The 21,437-nt window shown below is 33.1% G+C and overlaps 1 protein-coding gene across 50 annotated transcripts in view; it reads left to right on the plus strand.

Moving 5' to 3' along the window:
* The window catches only part of nfixa (nuclear factor I/Xa), a 253,724-nt gene that overhangs the window by 215,178 nt on the left and 17,109 nt on the right, over window positions 1–21,437 (plus strand). For 12 of the 50 annotated variants that reach the window (XR_015475493.1, XR_015475495.1, XR_015475494.1 and 9 more), the window contains 4 exons: window positions 2,306–2,437; window positions 8,707–8,876; window positions 11,502–11,658; window positions 21,327–21,421. Coding sequence is in view for 26 of the 50 variants with exons in the window: in XM_087235012.1 (XP_087091138.1) it covers window positions 2,306–2,437; window positions 8,707–8,876; window positions 11,502–11,658; window positions 21,327–21,421 (554 nt within the window). In the remaining 24 variants the exon portion in view is untranslated. The remainder of the gene's footprint in view (window positions 1–2,305; window positions 2,438–8,706; window positions 8,877–11,501; window positions 11,659–21,326; window positions 21,422–21,437) is intronic. The other 38 variants (XR_015475500.1, XR_015475490.1, XR_015475492.1 and 35 more) reach the window with 7 other exon arrangements.

The following is a 21,437-nucleotide window of genomic DNA, read 5'->3' on the forward strand; positions in this document are numbered from 1 at the left end:
GTTTGAACTGCAGCAGATCGTCTTGAGCATGTCTACAGACCTAAATGCATTGAGTTGCTGCAATGTGATTGGCTGATTAGAAATTTGCGTAAATGAGCAGTTGGTGTACCTAATAAAGTGGCCGGTGAGTGTACATCACCCACCCATACAAAAAAAAAAAAAAAAACAATTCTAGCAACATTTTAGCTGTGTGCGCAACATGTCTATCTCTATTGGAGGTGTCAGTGTGGTTAAAAAAACACTGTAGTGTTTACTATAAGGGATTTTAGTATATTTTGCCGGCAGTTAGCTCTCTGGAACTCTCACATGGTCGCCCACTGAAGCTAAGCAGGGCTGTGCCCGGTCAGTACCTGGATGGGAGACCACATGGGAAAGCTAGGTTGCTGCCGGAAGTGGTGTTAGTGAGGCCAGCAGGGGGCGCTCAACCTGTGGTCTATGTGGGTCCTAATGCCCCAGTATAGTGACGGGGACTCTATAATGCTCAGTGAGCGCCATCTTTCGGATGAGACGTTAAACCGAGGTCCCGACACTTTGTGGTCGTTAAAACTCCCAGGATGTCCTTCAAATAAGAGTAGGGGTTTAACCCCGGCATCCTTGCCAAATCTGCCCACTGGCCTCTCCATCATGGCCTCCTAACCCTCCCCATATCATGTTTCTAAACCCCCCCCATTGTGTAAAGTGCTTTGAGTGCCCAGAAAAGCGCTATATAAATGTAAGGAATTATTATTATTATTATTTTCATGTGTTTGTCTGACTACTGAAAGTAAGTCTGGTAGCAGATATCGCAGCCTCTCTTACTTTATACCTTGCACTTTTTAGTTAACTTTTATTATTATTTGTTTAGGATATGCGTTTTCACATTCTGATTCCAATGCCTGATTATTAAATTGTTAAAATGACTGTAATTAAAGGAAATATGCTTAAGAATTAAATATAATGTGTTCTATGGAAGAATGTATTTGCATTGTAATGATATTATATTGTCATACTGGCATTATATATAGAGAGTGGGATAAAATAAATCTTAATCTTGATCTTAAAAATTACGATGATATTATCACAATATATTTGGGTGCAATATATCGTACAACTAAACATATATATTGTGACAGGCCTAGTTTGGTCTTTTTACGCAAGAGTGATTTTTATTTGAAGTAGATTTTGTACTGATAAAACTTGTTTAACTTAACTGTTTCAGTTTTACCTTGTAAAGTTTCTTTTATATCTTGCATCTTGTTTAAGTTGTAAATCTGTATTTATACAGCCTTTTGTTAGTGTTATTATTAATTAAAAATTATTCATATTAATGTAACTTTTACTTTTTAAGTTTCACTTTTATATTTGCTCTATCATGTTTATATTTGACTGTAGTTTTTTTATTATATGAATTACATTTCACTTCCATAAAAATCATCCAATTCAATCTAAAGTAATAGTGAATTTGGTGAAATTACATTTATGTGACATATTATATTATATTATTTAATATTATATTATTTAATATTATATTATATTATATTATATTATATTATATTATATTATATTATATTATATTATATTAGAGGGAAAGAAAATTTCTTATTAAAGTAAAGATGATCTAAAAAGTAAACTTACATATATTTAATAATAAATATAAAATAAATGTTTAAAAATTCTGCAGACTTTTGAAAAAATATGAACTATATTTCATGCAATACTTAAATATTTTAATAAATGTATTAAGTTCTAAATCTTTGATTATTTATTCAGTATTTAATTATTCTTCAGTATTTATTTTAGATTATCTAATGACTACATTTCCAAATATTTATTAAAATGAACATTTTGTTAAAAAAATCTAATATGATAAAACATATTTAATCAAATTTACCAGATTTTCCAAAAAATTCATTCATTACTGTTACAATTCCACCTAAAATACAGCATATACTTTCATCATTAGCCTTCCTGAATTAGTAAACTAAAAATAAAAACTTTTTATTCTAGCCAAAGTAAAACAAATAAGACTTTCTCCAGAAGAAAAAATATTATAGAAAATACTGTGAAAAAAATCCCTTGCTCTGTTTAACATCATTTGTGAAATATTTGAAAAATATGATGTAAAAAATAACTTTAATCACATTTTCAATCAAACCGCGCACCATTTTGATTCATTCGATCCATCAACATGGCTGGTGTATTAAAATGAATGTCCATCACTGACTAAGAAGACTAGTGCAGTGAGCTAGTTGAGCTAGTGAGCGATTAGCGTGTGATTGGTGTGTGCTGTGCCCTGCTGTTGTTGTTGACGTGTGGTTTCTGGCAGGGCTGTCCTCTCCTGGGTCTCTAAAGAAGCCAGCGGGGAAATTCGATTTCAGCGCCCTGTCAGCACAGACGAGGTCCCCCCGAATGGCCTTCACACACCACCCGCTGCCCATGCTGGCAGGCGTGAGACCAGGTGAGACAGACACACTCCAGCAGAGACAGACAGAACTGTTTAGATCTCAGAGCAGGCTTCTGATTGGTTCAAAATGTGTTATTAGTGCATTACACTAGTTCAAAACTTGCCCTCGGGGGCGCCTGATTGGCTGAGTCATTGATGGAGGCCTTTTGATTGGCTGGGCAGAGAGACAGAGAAAGAGGGAGAGAGAGTGCAGAGCCACAGTTCATGAATGACATCATCCATCCACCAGCCCTCTTTCTCTCTCCATCTTTTCCTCTTCTCTCATCATCATTTCATCCACTTCTTTTTTCCCTCTCTATTTCATAAGTGCGTTTGGTGAATTTACTTTTTCGTCAGACGTGCAATGTAGTTTTTGTTCATATTTATGCTTACATTCAAAGCTAATTATGTTTCATAATTATTATATGCAAATTAGTATATTTTATTATGTAAATTAATATATGTATATTATATATAGTATTGTCTTATGCATATTAGCATAGTTTTATTATGTTTATAAGTATACGTATATTAGAATATGCATATTAGTATATTAGTAAATGTATATTAGAATATGCATAATAGTATATTAGTATATGTATATTAGTATATGCATATTAGTATATTTTATTATATATTAGTATATGTATATTAGTATATGCATATTAGTATATTAGTATATGTATATTAGTATATTTTATTATATATTAGTATATGTATATTAGTATATGCATATTAGTATATTAATATATGTATATTAGTATATTTTATTATATATTAGTATATGTATATTAGTATATGCATATTAGTATATTAATATATGTATATTAGTATATTTTATTATATATTAGTATATGTATATTAGTATATGCATATTGGTATATTAGTATATGCATATTAGTATATTTTATTATATATTAGTATATGTATATTAGTATATTTTATTTTATTATAGAATATGCATATAAGTATACTTTATTATGTATGTTTGTATATGTATATTAGTATATTATTATATGTGTATGAGTATATGCATATTAGTATATTAACATATGTATATTAGTATATTTTCTCATATATAGTAGTATATGTATATTAGAATATGCATATTATTATATATTAGTATATATATATTAGTATATTTTATTATATATTAGTATACTTTATTATGTATATTTGTACATGTATATTAGTATATTTTTATGTAAATTAATATATGTATGTAAGTATATTTTATACATATAAATATTAGCATATGTATGTCAGTTTAGGAATATTATTATATTTTATTATATATATTAGTATATGCATATTAGTAGATTTTATCATATATAATAGTATATGTATATTAGAATATGCAAATTATTATATATTAGTATATGTATATTAGTATACTTTATTATGAATAATTGTATATGTATATTAGTATTTTTTATGTAAATTAGTATATATATATATATATATATATATATATATATATATATATATATATATATATATATATATATATATATATATATATATATATATATATATATATAAGTATATTTTATACATATAAAAATTGGCATATATATTTGTATTTGCATATTAGTGTATTTTATCTTATATAGTAGTAAATGGATATTAGAATATGCAAATTAATATATATTAGGATTTTTATATATTAGGATTAAATTATATTAGGATTTTTATTTTGCATTTCATTATATGTATTGTATATATACTATTTTGTGTTCTGTATATTAGGATATTTTTATTTTGTATATTAGTATATGTATATTAGTATATTTTATTATGTAAATTAGTGTATGCATATTAGGCCATTTTACTAGTATATTTCTATTATGTATATTAGTATATTGTATTTTGTATTTTTATTATGTATAATAGTATATGTGTATTATATGTTAGTATATGTATTTCATGCATATTAGTGTATGTATGTGATGTATATTAGTACATTATGTGTCACTAATAATGAGTTTTGTGCAGTTATACAGTTTGAAACTTGAAGATAATCGTCATTTTTAATGTAATTTTAATTGATTTATGTTCTGTAAGCAGTTGTTTAATGTGCAGGCTTTTGCAGTGTAGAAAAAAAACACTTACAGACACATGTAAAGCTGCCCACCAAACAATGTTGTGTTTAATAGACGTCTTATAGGTCTAAACATAGACAGCTTAGCTAAAGCATGGCTAAATTTGGACATCTAAGAATAGACCCAAGTCCCAACAACAGTGTTCGCTTCTCGATACCCTCGAATTATCCTCAATTCAAACCTTCTCATTTCCTTATGGATCACCCGAGACCTTCTGAAAAAGGCGAGGAGAAGACGCAAACAGAAGAAGCCATGAGGGAACATTTATAAAGCTTCCCCAACGCGTAACAGATGCGTGACCAAGAGAATCCTATATAAAAGCTCTACCATTCGCTCTCTCCTTTTCCAAAACTGGCCAGCGTCATTCAAACTGGCACAGGACAAAATCCACAAATAATACTGCAGAAGCGGGCTAATAAAAATGACCTTTTAAAAAATTTAAAACTGCTTTTATTCTAGCTAAAATAAAGCAAATAAGACTTTCTCCAGAAGAAAAAATATTGTCTGAAATACTACGCAAATTTCCTTGCTCTGTTAAACATCATGTTGGAAATATTTGGAAAATTCAAAGGATGGCGAATCATTTTGACTTGAACTTGTGTATGTTAGTTTTGAAATACTTTCCAGGCCTTGAATCCATATGTCTGAAATTCCGTGCTGACGATGCCCTTATCCAGCTCTTCTTGGCAGACGCATTCAGAAACACCATGAAAATCCCATCAGTTTACCATGATATTCTGAGGCTTTAAGACTGCGGTCTCGCAGGCCGTCTCCATTCCCACCCAAAGGAGAGCCATCCAAAAAAGCTCCCTGTTGTGTTTCCCTGTCGTCCCGGATGTTTAATCCCATCCGACGGCCCTGTGAGAAGCACAGAATTAGCCTCCGTCCGCGTCCGGCTGCAGTAAAAGGTCAGCGGGACCGAGAGCGGCGGCTTTAAATGGATTATTCCTGCATGTGATTCTGGAAGTTTTGTTTATTTTCTGCGGCAGACGCTTCTGGTTAGCGTGTTTATGTAGAGTCGAGACAGTGGAGGAGGAAAAAGAAGCGAGGTTTGCGTTTCTAATGCGCGTGTGTGAGTTATGGATGGATGTTGGCCGCTGTTGGGAAAGAGATACTGTGGTTTTTCTTTTGTGAGTGATGAATAACTCTTGTGGAGATTGAGAAGATACCGTTTTTTTGTTTGTGTGTGTGTGTGCGTGTGTGTGTGCATGTGTGTGTGTTTGTTGGCACCCTATAACGCCTGGCTCCTGCCCAGTACCTAATGAGATTAAGAAGCACCAAAAAGAAAAAAAAAGGGGGAGTTAGAGATAGATGAAAAAGAAGGACAGCGTGAGATAGATGAAGAGGAGAAAAGGAGGATGGTGGAAATGGCATGTAAAGAAGCAGTTCTGCTAAATATGAACATTTGTTCAGGGGTTTTTTGCTTATATAAATATGCATGACCTTGTTTTTTATGTGGATCATCAAAGGAGATGGTTATTAGAATGTCCAAGCTGCTCTTTTCCATTTAAAATGCTGGTGTGAAGGAGTGAAATGAGCAAATTCAATGCTTGTTGTTATTCAAGAGTTTATGAAATGGATTATATGTGAAAGTAAATACATCTACACTAAGGTGTTATAAAAATTTATATTAAATGTTTTTAGCTATTTATTTATCAAATGATTTGACAAAAATCTGTTGTAATAAATGAAGACAGAGTAAACATAATTAAGCAACTGTTTTTACCAGTAATAATTAAAAAACTATAAAGCATAATAACATAATTTTTTTGCTTATTTAAATATGCATGACCTTGTTTTTTAAGTGCATTATCAAAAGAGATGATTATTAGAATGTCCAGGCTGGTCTTTTCCATTTAAAATGCTGGTGTGAAGGAGTGAAATGAGAAAAAATTCAATGCTTGTTGTTAGTCAAGAGTTTATGAAATGGATTATATGTGAAAGTAAATACATCTACACTAAGGTGTTATAAAAATTTATATAAAATGTTTTTAGCTATTTATTTATCAAATGATTTGACAAAAATCTGTTGTAATAAATGAAGACAGAGTAAACATAATTAAGCAACTGTTTTTACCAGTAATAATTAAAAAAATATAAAGCATAATAACATAATTTTTTTGATTATTTAAATATGCATGACCTTGTTTTTTTATGTGGATCATCAAAAGAGATGGTTATTAGAATGTCCAAGCTGCTCTTTTCCATTTAAAATACTGGTGTGAAGGTGTGAAATGAGCAAATTCAATGCTTTTTGTTAGTCAAGAGTTTATTAAATGGATTAAATGTGAAAGTAAATACATTTGCAGTAAAGTGTTACAAAAATGTTTCTATCTTTAATGTTTTTTATTATTTATTTATCAGATGATTTGACTCAAATCTGCTTTAATAAATGAATATTTTAATAAATGTTTTTACCATTAATTATAAAAGACAATATTTCATAAGGCAGATTAGCATTTTAGGCTGCTCTTTTCCATTCAATGTCCGGGTGTGAAGCTGTAAAAAATGAGCAAATTCAATGCTTGCTGTTAGTCAAGAGTTTAACAAATGGATTAAATGTGAAAGTAAATACATTTACAGTAAATTGTTACAAGAAGTTTCTAATTTAAATGTTTTTTAGCTATTTATTTATCAAATGATTTGACAAAAATCTGTTCTAACGAAGACAGAATAAACAGAAATAATTAAGCAATGTTTTTTCACAGAAATAATAAACAATAATAATAAAGCACAATAACATAAGTTTTTTTTTTTTTGCTTATATAAATATGCATGACCTTGTTTTTCTGTGGAACATCAAAAGAGATGGTTATTAGAATGTCCAAGCTGCTATTTTCCATTCGAAAAGCTGGTGTGAAGGTGTAAAAATGAGAAAATTCGATGCTTTTTGTTAGTCAAGAGTTTATTAAAGGGATTAAATGTGAAAGTAAATACATTTACAGGAAAGTGTCACAAAAAGTTTCTATTTTAAATGTTTTTTATTATTATTTATTTATCAGCTGATTTGACAAAAATCTGTTCTAATAAATGAAGACAGAATAAACAGAATTAAATAAAAGAAAATGTTTAATAGAGCACAATAACATTTTAGGCTGATGTTTATCAGAATGTCCAAGCTGCCCTTTTTTCCCATTCAAAATGCTGGTGTGAAGGTGTAAAAATAAGCAAATTCAATGCATTTGTTAGTCGAAAGTTTATTAAATGTGAAATTAAATATATTTACATTAAAGTGTTGCAAAAAAATTCTATTTTATAAGTTTTTTTAACTATTTGACTCAAATCTGTGAAAGTAAATATATTTACAGTAAAGTGATACAAAATGTTTCTATTTTAAACCACACGTCATTTTTTTATCAGATGATTCGACAAAAAGCTGTTCTAATAAATGAGGACAGAATAAACAGAATGAAATAAAAGAAAATGTTTAATAAAGCACAATAATGTTTTAGGCTGATGTTTATCAAAATGTCCAAGCTGCTCATTTCCGTTCAAAATGCCATTTTAAAAGTCTAAAATGAGCAAATTCAATGCTTTTTATTAGTCAAGAGTCAAAATTTCTGTCACGTTTCGTCTGGTGCAAACAGCCAGAATGCTTATCACTGCAAATCTCATCATGTATCGCCTTAATAGGCCACGGGGTTACAATGTAACCTGCTCACCTAATGTTTGTGTTCATAGTATTTTTATTATTTGCTAATTAATAACCACCTCATGTGGAAATCTGTATCTACGTTTCATTTGGGAGTCTGCTACTGTCCACCAGAGGTCACATTTCAGTCACGGACAAACACTTTGAGAGCCTTCCTGACTGAATGAATGAAATGCACTGTTTTCCACCAAGGCAACTCGGGGTGCTGAAATATAATAGGCTAAACGGGCAGTGGGTGGGTTACAAAGAACCAAAACAAAGAGTCGTTCTGGCACGTAACACACACGTTTTCTAAGCAGAATATCTGACTTCAGCATTGTTTTTTAGATAAACAAGAATGTTCACTCAGCATGTTTCTTAAATATCAGCTAACATATTCTGGTGTTTTTACACTTTAGAAGAGTCACAAACTTACATACAGCACCTTTAAACTATTACCTTAAGCATAAAGCATCACTAGCAGATGGATCTAAGGGTCTAAATTTATATGTCTGAGTATCTCACACACCGTTTCTCTGTGTTTTCTTCAGGGAGTCCACGAGCCTCTGCCTCTGCTCTTCATTTCCCCGCTCCCTCCATCATCCAGCAGTCCAGTCCATACTTCACCCACCCCACCATCCGCTACCACCACCATCAGGACCCGCTCAAAGAGTTCGTCCAGTTCGTCTGTGCTGACGGCTCAGGGCAGCCGGGGGCACAGGTAACACACACACACACATGCACATGGACACACGCACACACTCAGATGCACACAGATACTGACACACACATACATACACACACAATCATTCAGATGCACATACACACACACACACACACACACACACACACAGATGCACAGACATACTGACATACAAACACACACATGCCCTCACAGTCTTACACTCAGGTGTACACACACACATACTGATACACAAACACACACACACACTTTTACACACATGAACACATAAACATAATGACACACAGACTGCACCAACATACACACTCAGATGCACACATACACACACTCAGATGCACACACAGTCTTACACGCCGATACACACACACACATACTGATACATAAACACACACACACACTTTTACACACATGCACACACATACTCGTAGATGCACAGACATACACATACTCAGATGTACGCGCACACACACACACACACACACACACACACACACACACACACACACACACACACACTCAGATGCACACACATACGTATGCATGCACACACATACACACACAGAGATTCACACTCAGATGCCAGACATAATGACACACAGACTCACCCACATACACTCTCAGATGCACAGCACACACACTCAATGCACACACACATGAACACAGACACAGAGTTGCACATACAGTACATGCACACTCAGAAACACACACACACACACACACACACACACACACCACACACACCACACACACACACACACACACATACACACACACACACACACACACACACACACACACACACACACACACACACACACACACACACATCTCTGCTAAAGTCTCTCTCTCCTCTCTCTCTGTCTCTTCTTCTCCATCTTCTAACACTGGTCAGTCTTCGTTGTCTCTGTTGTTTTGAGTTCAGGTTCATCCCTCATTCCTTAGAAAGTGTCATGAAACATATTTGGCTTCTTTCCGGGTTTAAGAGGGAGGATTCATCCTGACAGAGATGGCTTTAAAACGAAAATCAGCTAAAATGTGGAAGGGAAATATCATGAATAAATGATTATTTTTAGTGTATTTTGTACATTTGTTATGAAATACAGGTTAAAGGTAATTTTCAACCTATTCCTCACACAAAAACATACTGTAGAAGACATAAATCATAATATATTATAATAGGGATGTCCAGGTTGTCATTATTTTTTAACGTGGAATATAATATGATATATAATATAATATAATATAATATAATATAATATAATATAATATAATATAATATAATATAATATAATATAATATAATATCTCTAGCGCCCCCTTCAGTACCAAAATGTAATGCCAGAATAAAGGTCTGTTCGAACCAAAACGTTAAATGTAACTATAGGATAAAATAATAGTTATCGTTATATTGTAATAGTGTATATTAGTGTAATTTAAAATAATAAAATATAATAAATATTTTTAGAAACGCCTTGAGTACCAACATTTTATGCCACAATAAATTTCTGTTCACACCAAAACGTTAAATACAATTATACAATAATATTGGTTATCATTATATTAAAATAGTGTAAATTAATGTAAATTGATATAATATAATATCTCTATCGCCCCTTGAGTAACAACATTTTATTCCACTATAAAGCTCACACCAAAATCACACCAAAATGATAAATATAACTGCATGTTAGTGTATATCAATATAATAAATATCTCTAGCGCCCCCTTGAGTACCATATTAAATACCACAATAAATGTATTTTTTCACAAAAACGTTAAATATAACTATACGATAACATCATAGTTATTGTTATATTATAATAGTATGCCAATAAAGAAAAAAAGGATTTTCAAGTTGGATTCTAAGTGGACTGCAAAAAATGCCAAAATACAGGCATTGCAGATATGGAAAATGTTAAATTATAATAACAATAATAATTACAAACAATTGTACTCATTATAAAGTTAAATTGAGTTGAGAACATTAATTATAAAGTAGAAACAATTTTGCTTAGTCCTCCTTTACATTCAGCCAGTTGCTAAAACAGTGCAGTCTGTTCACATTATCGGGGGACAATGTGGACCTTTTCTTTTGAATGATGTGAGCTGAGAGTGCAACACAATATATAAATATATATTTATATATATATCATAAATATAATTTCACATCATTAAACCTGGCATTTTGATGTTCCTTTGTGCTCAATCTACATTATTCAATAGCTCTTAATGTATGCATTAATAAAAAAATCTTAATTTTGTGCACATTTTCTAACTATAAGCATTTAATGTAGGAGATCATTTGCAAAATCTCCTTTTTTATTCAAACACACACATAAATGATTAGAATATAAAGGCAGAGTTAAGAAAAGCTAAATAAATGCAACTGGGCTGCTTTTTTTTTCTTCATTCAAAACCAGATTGCTCCTATTACTGTATGCTTCATGACACTGTAATAACTCGGCGTGTATGTTTAATAATTTTCGAATGTTTTTTGTACATTTTGTAACGTTCCAAGTTCACCCTTTGTGATTGCACGCCTCCACATTTCTGTCTGTGTGTACATGTGTGTGCGCGTGTGTGTATGAGTGCCTCTTTCACCCCCTCACCATCTGTATGTGTGTGTGTGTGTGTGTATCTGCAGCCTAACGGGAGCGGTCAGAACAAACTGCCCGGCTCCTTCTTACTGCCACCTCCTCCTCCTCCGGTAGCGCGGCCGGTGCCGATGCCCCTCTCCCTGCCCGAGCACAAACCCAGCCACACACACCCCGAGAGCGGAGTGGGCTCTCCGGCCTCGCCCTGTAAGTGTCCGCTCAAGCACCAGACCCACCAGAGCCCTAAAAAAAAACCCCGCTGCGCTCACAGTAATTCATCAGAGGGAACATTAGGAATGAAACAAACACTACACAAGTACGCCAATGCAGACAGGGTTGTTTTTCTTGTCATCGTATCTTAAAGCGTTAGGTCCGTTTACTCGAAATTTTAGTTGAACTAAAAAGCATTATAGTTGACAATACTAGTTACTAGGATATATCCGTGTAAATAAAACATGCTTGAAAACTCTAGCACCCTCTTGAGTGCTAAAATTTAATGCCACAATAAAGCTCTGTTCACACCAAAATGATAACTATAACTGTAACGATAATATAATGGTTATTCTTATATTATAATAGTGTGTATTAGTCTAAATCAATATAATATAATATAATATAATATAATATAATATAATATAATATAATATAATATAATATAATACCTCTAGCACCCCCTTCAGTACCAAAATTTAATGCCAGAATAAAGGTCTGTTCGAACCGAAACGTTAAATGTAACTATACGATAACTTTATAGTTATCGTTTTATCATAATAGTGTAAATTAGTGTAATTTAAAATAATAAAATATAATAAATATTTCTAGAAAATTTTGAGTACCAAAATTTTATGCCACAATAAATTTCTGTTCTCACCAAAACGTTATATAAATATAATTATACAATAATATTAGTTATCGTTATATTAAAATAGTGTATATTAATGTAAATTGATATAATATAATATCTCGATCGCCCCTTGAGTAACAACATTTTATTCCACTATAAAGCTCACATCAAAATGATAAATATAACTGCATGTTAGTGTATATCAATATAATAAATATCTCTAGCGCCCCCTTGAGTACCATATTTAATACCACAATAAATGTATGTTTACACAAAAACATTAAATATAACTATACGATAATATAATAGTTATTGTTATATTATAATAGTGTATATTAGAGGCAATCAATATAATATAAAATAATATAATATCTCTAGCGCCCCTTTGAGTATCAAAATTTATGCCACAATAAACCTCTGTTCACACCAAAACGTTAAACATAACTCTACAATAATATAATAGTTATTGTTATATTATAATAGTGTATGTTAGTGTAATCGATATAATGTAATATAATAAATATCTCTAGCGCCCCCTTGAGTATCAAAAATTTAATACCACAATAAACGTCTGTCCACACAAAAACGTTAAATATAACTATACGATAACATAATAGTTATTGTTATATTATAATAGTGTATATTAGAGTAAATTGATGTAATATAACTATAGCGCCCCCTTGAGTATCAGAATTTAATACCACAATAAACGTCTGTTCACACAAAAAAGTTAAATATAACTATGCGATAACATATTTATTGTTATGGTATTATAGTGTATATTAGAGTAAATCTATATAATATCTCTAGCGCCCCCTTGAGTATTAAAATTTATCCCACAATAAAGCTCTGCTCACACCAAAAATGTTAAACATAACTACGATAACATAATAGTTATTGTTATATTATAATAGTGTATATTAGAGTAAATCGATATAATATCTCTAGCGCCCCCTTGAGCAACAAAATGTTGCATGATAACATAATGATAACATGTTAATTATTGTTATATTATAATAGTATATATTAGTGTGTTTCAATATATAATATAATATAATATAATATAATATAATATAATATAATATAATATAATATAATATAATATAATCTGTAGCGTACTCTTGATTACCAAAATGTTATGCCAGAATAAAGGTTAGTTCATGCTAAAACTATATATAACTGTAATGGTAACATATTAGTTACTGTTATATTATTATAGTAAAAATTTGTGTATACCAATAATATATATTTCTAGCGCCCCCTTGAGTAACAAAATTTAATGCCACAATAAAGCTCTGTTCACAGCAAAATTATAAAAATAACTAATCGATATTTAAAATAATATAATATCTCTAGCGCCCTCTTGAGTACCAAAATTTATTGCCACAATAAATTTCAGTTCAAACAAAAAAGTTAAATATAACTGTAACGATAACATATTAGTTATATTATAATAGTGTGTAATAGTGTTTGTCGATATATAATATAATATAAATATCTCTAGCGCCCCCTCGAGTACCAAAATTTAATGCCTCTATAAAGCTCTGTTCACACCAAAATGATAAATTTATAAAATATAATTGTGATGATAACATATTATTTATTGTTATAATATAATATATTTATTATGCATATGTGATACACACACATACATAGAAACAAAATTATGCAAAACGATTTTTTCATATATATTTTTCATTTTGTATATGCATTCACATATATATTTTATATCTAAATATAAATAAACATTTTCTTAAATAAATGCATGCATGTGTGTATTTGTATATACATAATAAATCTACACAGTACACATACACACACATATATTATGTCAAAACAAACTTATTTTGGATGCGATTGATCGCGATTTAATTTTTGTCCAGCACTAAATACAATGTAATAATATATATCTAGCACCCCCTTGAGTACAAAAAAAAATTATGCCACAATAAAGGTCTGGTCACACCAAAACAATAATATAATATTCATTTATTCATATTCTTTTCGGCTTAGTGCCTTTTTTAATCTGGAGTTACCACAGAACAATGAACCGCCATAATATAATATAATATAATATAATATAATATAATATAATATAATATAATATAATATAATATAATATAATATAATTTAGTATGATATAATATAATATAATATAATTTAGTATGATATAATATAATAATATAATATAATATAATTTAGTATGATATAATATAATATGATATGATTTAATATAATATAATTTAGTATGATATAATATAATATAGTATAATATAATATAATATAATATAATTTAGTATGATATAATATAATATAATATAATATAATATAATATAATATAATATAATATAATATAATATAATATAATATAATATAATACAATATAATATAGTATGATATAATATAGTATGATATAATATAATATAATATAATATAATATAATAAACCCCTGCACAATAGCATTGCTTTTATTCAAAGTGTGAACTGCTTCTTTAAATTTTAGCACTGTTAAAATCGGAATGAATTCTGATTGGCTGACAATGTTTTGAATACTCATTATGTAAAAATAGAAGCAAAATCATCCGTAAAGTCGTCCTGATGTTGTCATTGCTCTGTGCCGTTATCGTTTTAGTCGTAATGTGGATTATTCTATTCTTTTAAAATTAAAAACAAATAAATAAAAATTGTTGTTATAGCTGTCGTCCCTAACGTGTAATAATAATGCACACCCAATCAAGCGTTCCTGTCTGTATTTGCATACTTGCGTTAAAAAAAAGACATTTCTGGCTTTAGATGCCCTGCTCTTCTCCATCTGATTTCTTCTTTGTTCATTTTTTCCCCCTTTTCATCCTGCTTTCTCATTTTATTTCTCCGATTGCAATCAGTCACGCACTTTTGCAATTGAATGGGGATGGAGACACTCCGCCGCCTCTCATTGGCTGATGCCAAGCAAAAAAAAAAAAAAGAAGAAATCCAAATCAGCCAATCATTCCCATAGATCAGCCTCCCTCCTCATCGCTCTCACTTTTCATTTTTCCCTTTCCTCCTTTTCTTCCTCCTTCAAGAGATCAAATTCAGGGCAGCTGGCATGGACTCCAAACAAAACAAACAAACAGACAAACAAACAGAATAAAACGGTGGCCCACATTCAGCGACGTCCGCCGACGGAGAAGTTTGTGTAGCCATGCAGGTGAAGGGATTTTGTGGTGTGTGAGAGCGGCGGCACTGGGTTGTGGGTCTTTGCTTGGGATGTGTGTGTGTTTCGGGTGCTGTCAGCAGGGCGGGTGGGCAAAAGGAGGAGCCTGGCCTTCCAAAAGACCATCCCTTCTTCTTTTTTTCCCCCTTCTCACACACACACACACACATACACAGGAGTGCTCTTTTTCTTTCTGTGTTTTCCCATTCATTCATTTCATTTCTATGGAATGGTGTAACGGTCTCAAGCTGTCGTATCCCATCCTTTTTTCTTTTATACTTTCATCTTTCGGTGCTTTTACAAACAGCATTCACACACGTGCACCCACACACACACACACACACACACACATATATATATATATATTCCTTTTATCTAATGGAGTCCACTCCGCACAACTGCCCTGAATTTGATATATGACATTTAGATTTATTTTGTTTTGGAATTCTTAACATCTTGATGTTTTTCCCAACAATATGTTTGAGTTAATTCACTTCAAATCCTCCCTCCAACTTTCATGCAACTGCCTTAAAATTTGATCTGAAATTTTGCAATACCTCCCCCCCTCCTTTCCATCATTTCCCTCCATGTAATTGTTCTAAATGTCAAATTTAAATGTGAAAGAGAATTAAAACATGATATTTTCCCCATTTAAATCCTCCATCACACTCTACACATCCACACACACACACATGCAAATTACATTTGCTACTTATTTAAAATAAGCTGAACCAGCACAATTCTTGATTTTTTTTTGGGGGGGGGACAACTTAACTGTTTTATGTTCAGTCCATTTAAATTTGTAAAAACTAACAAGTTAACTCCACGCTCAACACAAATCCATTGTGTGGAAGCCAGCATTTTTACAGTGTGTTGATAAACAGTAATTTTGACATTTTCATTTGAACGTGAATCTATACACTCATTGGCCACTTTATTAGGTACACCTGTACAGCTGCTCGTTAACACACATTTCTAATCAGCCAATCACATGGCAGCAACTCAATGCATTTAGGCATGTAGACATAGTCAAGACAATCTGCTGCAGTTCAAACCGAGCATCAGAACGGGGAAGAAAGTTGATTTAAGTGACTTTGAATGTGGCATGGTTGTTGGTGCCTGACGGGCTGGTCTGAGTATTTCAGAAAATGCTGATCTACTGGGATTTTCACGCATAACCATCTCTAGGGTTTACAGAGAATGGTCTGGAAAGAGAAAATATGCAGTGAGCGGCAGTTCTGTGGGAGCAAATTGCCAGAGGTCAGAGGAGAATGGCCAGACTGGTTCCAGCTGATAGAAAGGCAAAAGAAACTTAAATAAGCTTAAATAAGCACTTGCTACAACCGAGGTCTGCAGAAGAGCATCTCTGAACACACAACACATCCAACCTTGAAGCGGATGGGCTAAAGCAGCAGAAGACCACACCAGATGCCACTCCTGTCAGCTCAGAACAGGAAACTGAGGCTGCAATTTGCATAGGCTCATCAAAATTGCATAATAGAAGATTGGAAAAACGTTGCCTGGTCTGATGAGTCTCGATTTCTGCTGCGACATTCAGATGGTGTGGTCAGAATTTGGCATCAACAACATGAAAGCATAGATCCATCCTGCCTTGTATCAATGGTTCAGGCTGGTGGTGGTGGTGTAATGATGTGGGGGATATTTTCTTGGCACACTTTGGACCCATTAGTACCAACTGAGCATTGTAACAATGTCACAGCCCACCTGAGTATTGTTCTTCTGATGGTTACTTCCAGCAGGATAACACAACATGTCATGAAGCACAAAATATCTCAGACTGGTTTCTAAAACATGACAATGAGTTCACTGTACTCAAATGGCCTCCACAGTCACCAGAACTCAATCCAATAGAGCACCTTTGGGATGTGGTGGAAAAGGAGATTCGCATCATGGATGTGGAGCCGACAAATCTGCAGCAACTGCGTGAAGCTATAATGTCAATAATAAATCTCTGAGGAATATTTCCAGTACCTTGTTGAATCTATGCCACAAAGAATTAAGGCAGTTCTGAAGGCAAAAGGGGGTCCAAACCCGCTACTAGTAAGGTGTACCTAATAAAGTGGCCGGTGTGCGTATATATCCAAAACCGCATGCTAATCCTAATCCGCCATTTATTGAACAAAAATGACTATAAATATTCAATTTACTCTAAATAATCTGTTATAGCACTTATCACTGTTATGTATTTCACAAAATTCAACTACAAAAATAAATTGACGTATAATTCAAGCACTCACTCTGTTCGTCGTTAGTCCAAGAACTGATACCTAGAGAAGTCTATCTATTAGCATTGCCATCCATCTTAATGGCAGTTTTTTGGCTCATGTACTAGCTTATGTTTGATTACAGGTTCTTAGTGCCAAATCCTTCAGAAGGGACTATCCTGAACTGTCCATTACATGTTTCCTAAAATAATCGACAACATAAAATACTCAACTAGAATTATGCATTTGTAATTATTGTTAAATGAACATGCTATTAGTCACTTTAATTGAAATATTCACAATATATATAAAGCTTGAACTGCTAACTGACGATGGTAACTGAAAATGGATTTATTGGTTCACTCAAACAGATTGCAATTCCATTAATTGCAACTAGTGCACGCTTCCCTTTTTACATTTATTTTACATTTTAGTGTTATTTAGAGAGCTTTTATTATGTGGTTTTTTTTTTTGCATATTACCACTTGTGTAGTATGTAATGTAGCTGTAATATAAACTGTAGTGTGTAGCTGAGGTCTTAATGAGATTGATTCTTTTTTGTCAACATGATCAAGGATACACCGTTTTCTAAACTGTGAATGCAAATCCACCTTGCACGCACCTCTAAAGAAAGACAATTTTTTGATTTTTTGATTACTGTACGTATCTGAAGCTGGGTTTCCATCCTAACGTGAAGCGAATCTTTTTAAATTCGCAAAAAAAAAAAAATGTGAATTAGATGCGTTTCCGTCAAGTTGTTAGAGTGGCCGACTATAGTATTGTTAACAAAGCTACCAACAGCAAACAATGCAAGCATAATAGAGACAGCTTGATGATCACATAGGTGTAACATTCTCTAAGTCACTGTTTATTTGGCAAATGCATTTCCGTCTCCTATTGTTCACGTTAACAATTTTACGATGTCAAGATTTTTCAATGTTTATTCATAATTTTTGTGTTTTCCTTCTTTTTTTTTATTTGTTTATTAAACTTTTTAGATATAACAAAGTATTTTTACAGAGAAATTTAAACAGATACTTTTTGTGTTTTTATCACACATATCTCTCACGATTCTTCAAAATGTTGCAGATGCAAACCCAGTGACCTAAAATTCACATATGCTAATAGATGCTTTGCCATCTGACCAATCAGAGCAGACTCTCAAAGATGCGGAGTTTGAAGAGACAGGATTCGCTGAGCCTGCCATTTCAGACACTAGCTACGTTTCCATCCACCTATCCATTTTGGATATGAGCATAAAAAAATTGTTGATAGAAACATCAAGATGCGCGTATATTTTGAAAATGCGCATCAATAAATGTATGCGCCAAACTTGGTATAAACTTTGTAAACGATGCGCATAAACTACAATGGAAACACTTTTACTGAACAAATTCCAGTGTGCGCATAGAAAAACGTCATGTTATTTTGTTAGAAGAGATCATGTGATGATAAAACTGTGCATGAATGGACAAACCAGCTGCCTGAGCACATTGTAAAACATCTAAAATGTTGATTTGGTCTTTCTAAAATGCCGTAATTGTTTCAGTATTAGGTCCAATCCCAATTTTACCCCTTTAACCCTTCCCCTACCCTTCGTTTTGCGCGTTCACGTCAAGGGGTAGTGTTGTCCCAATTCTCTTTAGCTTGAAGCTAGGGCTAAGGGAAAGGGGTGAATAGCCCTTTGAATGAAGATTTTCAGGCCCACACTCGAAATCAAGAGGTTTCCCAGAATACACCAGCCACAACGGCAGATAGTTACACCCGGAAGTAAGGAGATGCACAAATAGGTATTTTTTGTCATTATTACAAATTTTTATAATAAACAAACACATGTTTTAATATATTCATAACTGCGTTTGTGTGTCACCGTCATGCTTAAAAAAAACACTAAAATAAAAATCGATAAATTTCGCGATCTATAATCCATAATCATAACTCCTGTACAGCAGTCCCACAACATTCTGACACTCGATGACACTGTCAGTAATGTCTAGTGGCTGGGAATGGGCTTTTTACAGTGTCTGCTATAATGTTAATGCTGTTTTTGGTGTGTTTACATTGATGAATATGGACACTGTGCAAATGCCCAGTATTACGATCTTATTGCCACATTAGATCGTTATGATAACATAATACATGCCTTTAGTGATTTCCTAAAAATAATTCAACTGGAATAACTACAGCAGTCGCGATCGTCTGATCTCATATGAAGCAAGAGATCGCGATGGCATATGATGACATGTGCAGGTGCTGCAGTGCTGTCCCAATTCTTAAGCCTCCTTTCCACTGCACACAACAAGCGACAGACTGGAAGTCATTAATTTCCAATGTAGAGTAGTCCGGGAGCTGCGTGGAGTTCTGATCATCTCCATATGCGGAAAATTCGGTTCCGAATTGAGCTGCGGATCTGTTGAAATATTTGAACTTCTGCGACTAGACCAGGGGTCACCAATCTCAGTCCTGGAGTGTCCTAGTGTTCCTGCTGGGTTTAGCTCCAACTTGCTTCAACCGACCTGCTTGGATGTTTCAATACCTATACCAAGTAAGACCTTGATTAGCTATTCAGGTGTGTTTGATTAGGGTTGGAGCTAAGATCTGCTGGACAAAGGCCCTCCAGGAACAAGTTTGGTGAACCCTGGACTATACCCTATATGCGACCGGCTGACCGGATGTGATGTATTCCAGTGTTGTCTAAGCAGGTCCCTGTGCGCAAGATGAGAAATAGTAGTTTTATTTTATTAGAAAAAGTCTATATAAAAAAAAACATTTCTATTTATAAATGTATGTAATAAAGTAATAAAAATATATATTTTTATATTGTTTATGAGTTTCTAGTATTCATTCATTCATTCAGTCATGGTGAACGCACAAAGAATATTGGCTCTTGCACTCCTTTATTTCGGACACTGCGAGGACAGCTCTCCCATGGTGCACGTCAGAACTGAAAAATTCTGTGCGACTGCCACAAGGGGGCGTACTCCGACAGTCGTGTTCAAATGTCGTGTGCAGTGGAAAGGCGGCTTTAGGGGAAAAATTTTAAAGCCCTTCCCCTTCACACTCGATTTTAAGAGCCAAGAGGAAGGGGAAGAGTTGGGGGTTCAAAAATAGAATTGTGATTGGGCCTTATTTTAGTGTTATTGTATTTAATGACCTCCAGAACTGTCAAAAGTGTCTGCGCTCTGTGTCTGACGCCTTCAAACATTCCCACACGTTCATTGCGTGTTAGAATTTATTAAAGGAAGGAATGATTCACGCAGCTTTTCGTTTCACATCAAATTTCGTTTTTACTTTTGATTTTTGGCACCAGAAAATCAGGAAGTGACGATTTTGTTCTCTTTGACTACTTGGATGGAAACGCTGCTTTAATCGCACGTCTTTTATGCGATATTCCAGTTATGCGCATAAATTTAATTTGCATCTTTGGATGGAAACATAGCTACTAAAGAGCTGATTCCACAGTCTATATTATGAGAAAGTAAATGTTTTTTGGGTGCAACCTATTGTAGGAGACCTCCTAAAAGCAATACAGGCGCACTTTAGTATTGAGTTTTGTATTGAACAATGTATTGTGTGTGTGTGTGTGTGTGTGTGCGTGTGTGTGTATTAGCAGCATACCCAGCGCCAGGCTCCACAGCTTCCAACAGGTTTGTCGGCATCGGATCACGGGACAACAACTTTCTGAACATCCCACAGCAGACTCAGGTACACACACACACAC

Source organism: Danio rerio, chromosome 1 (genome assembly GCF_052040795.2).
Source record: "Danio rerio strain M-AB ecotype USA chromosome 1, GRCz13ab, whole genome shotgun sequence".
Lineage (NCBI taxonomy): Eukaryota > Metazoa > Chordata > Actinopteri > Cypriniformes > Danionidae > Danio > Danio rerio.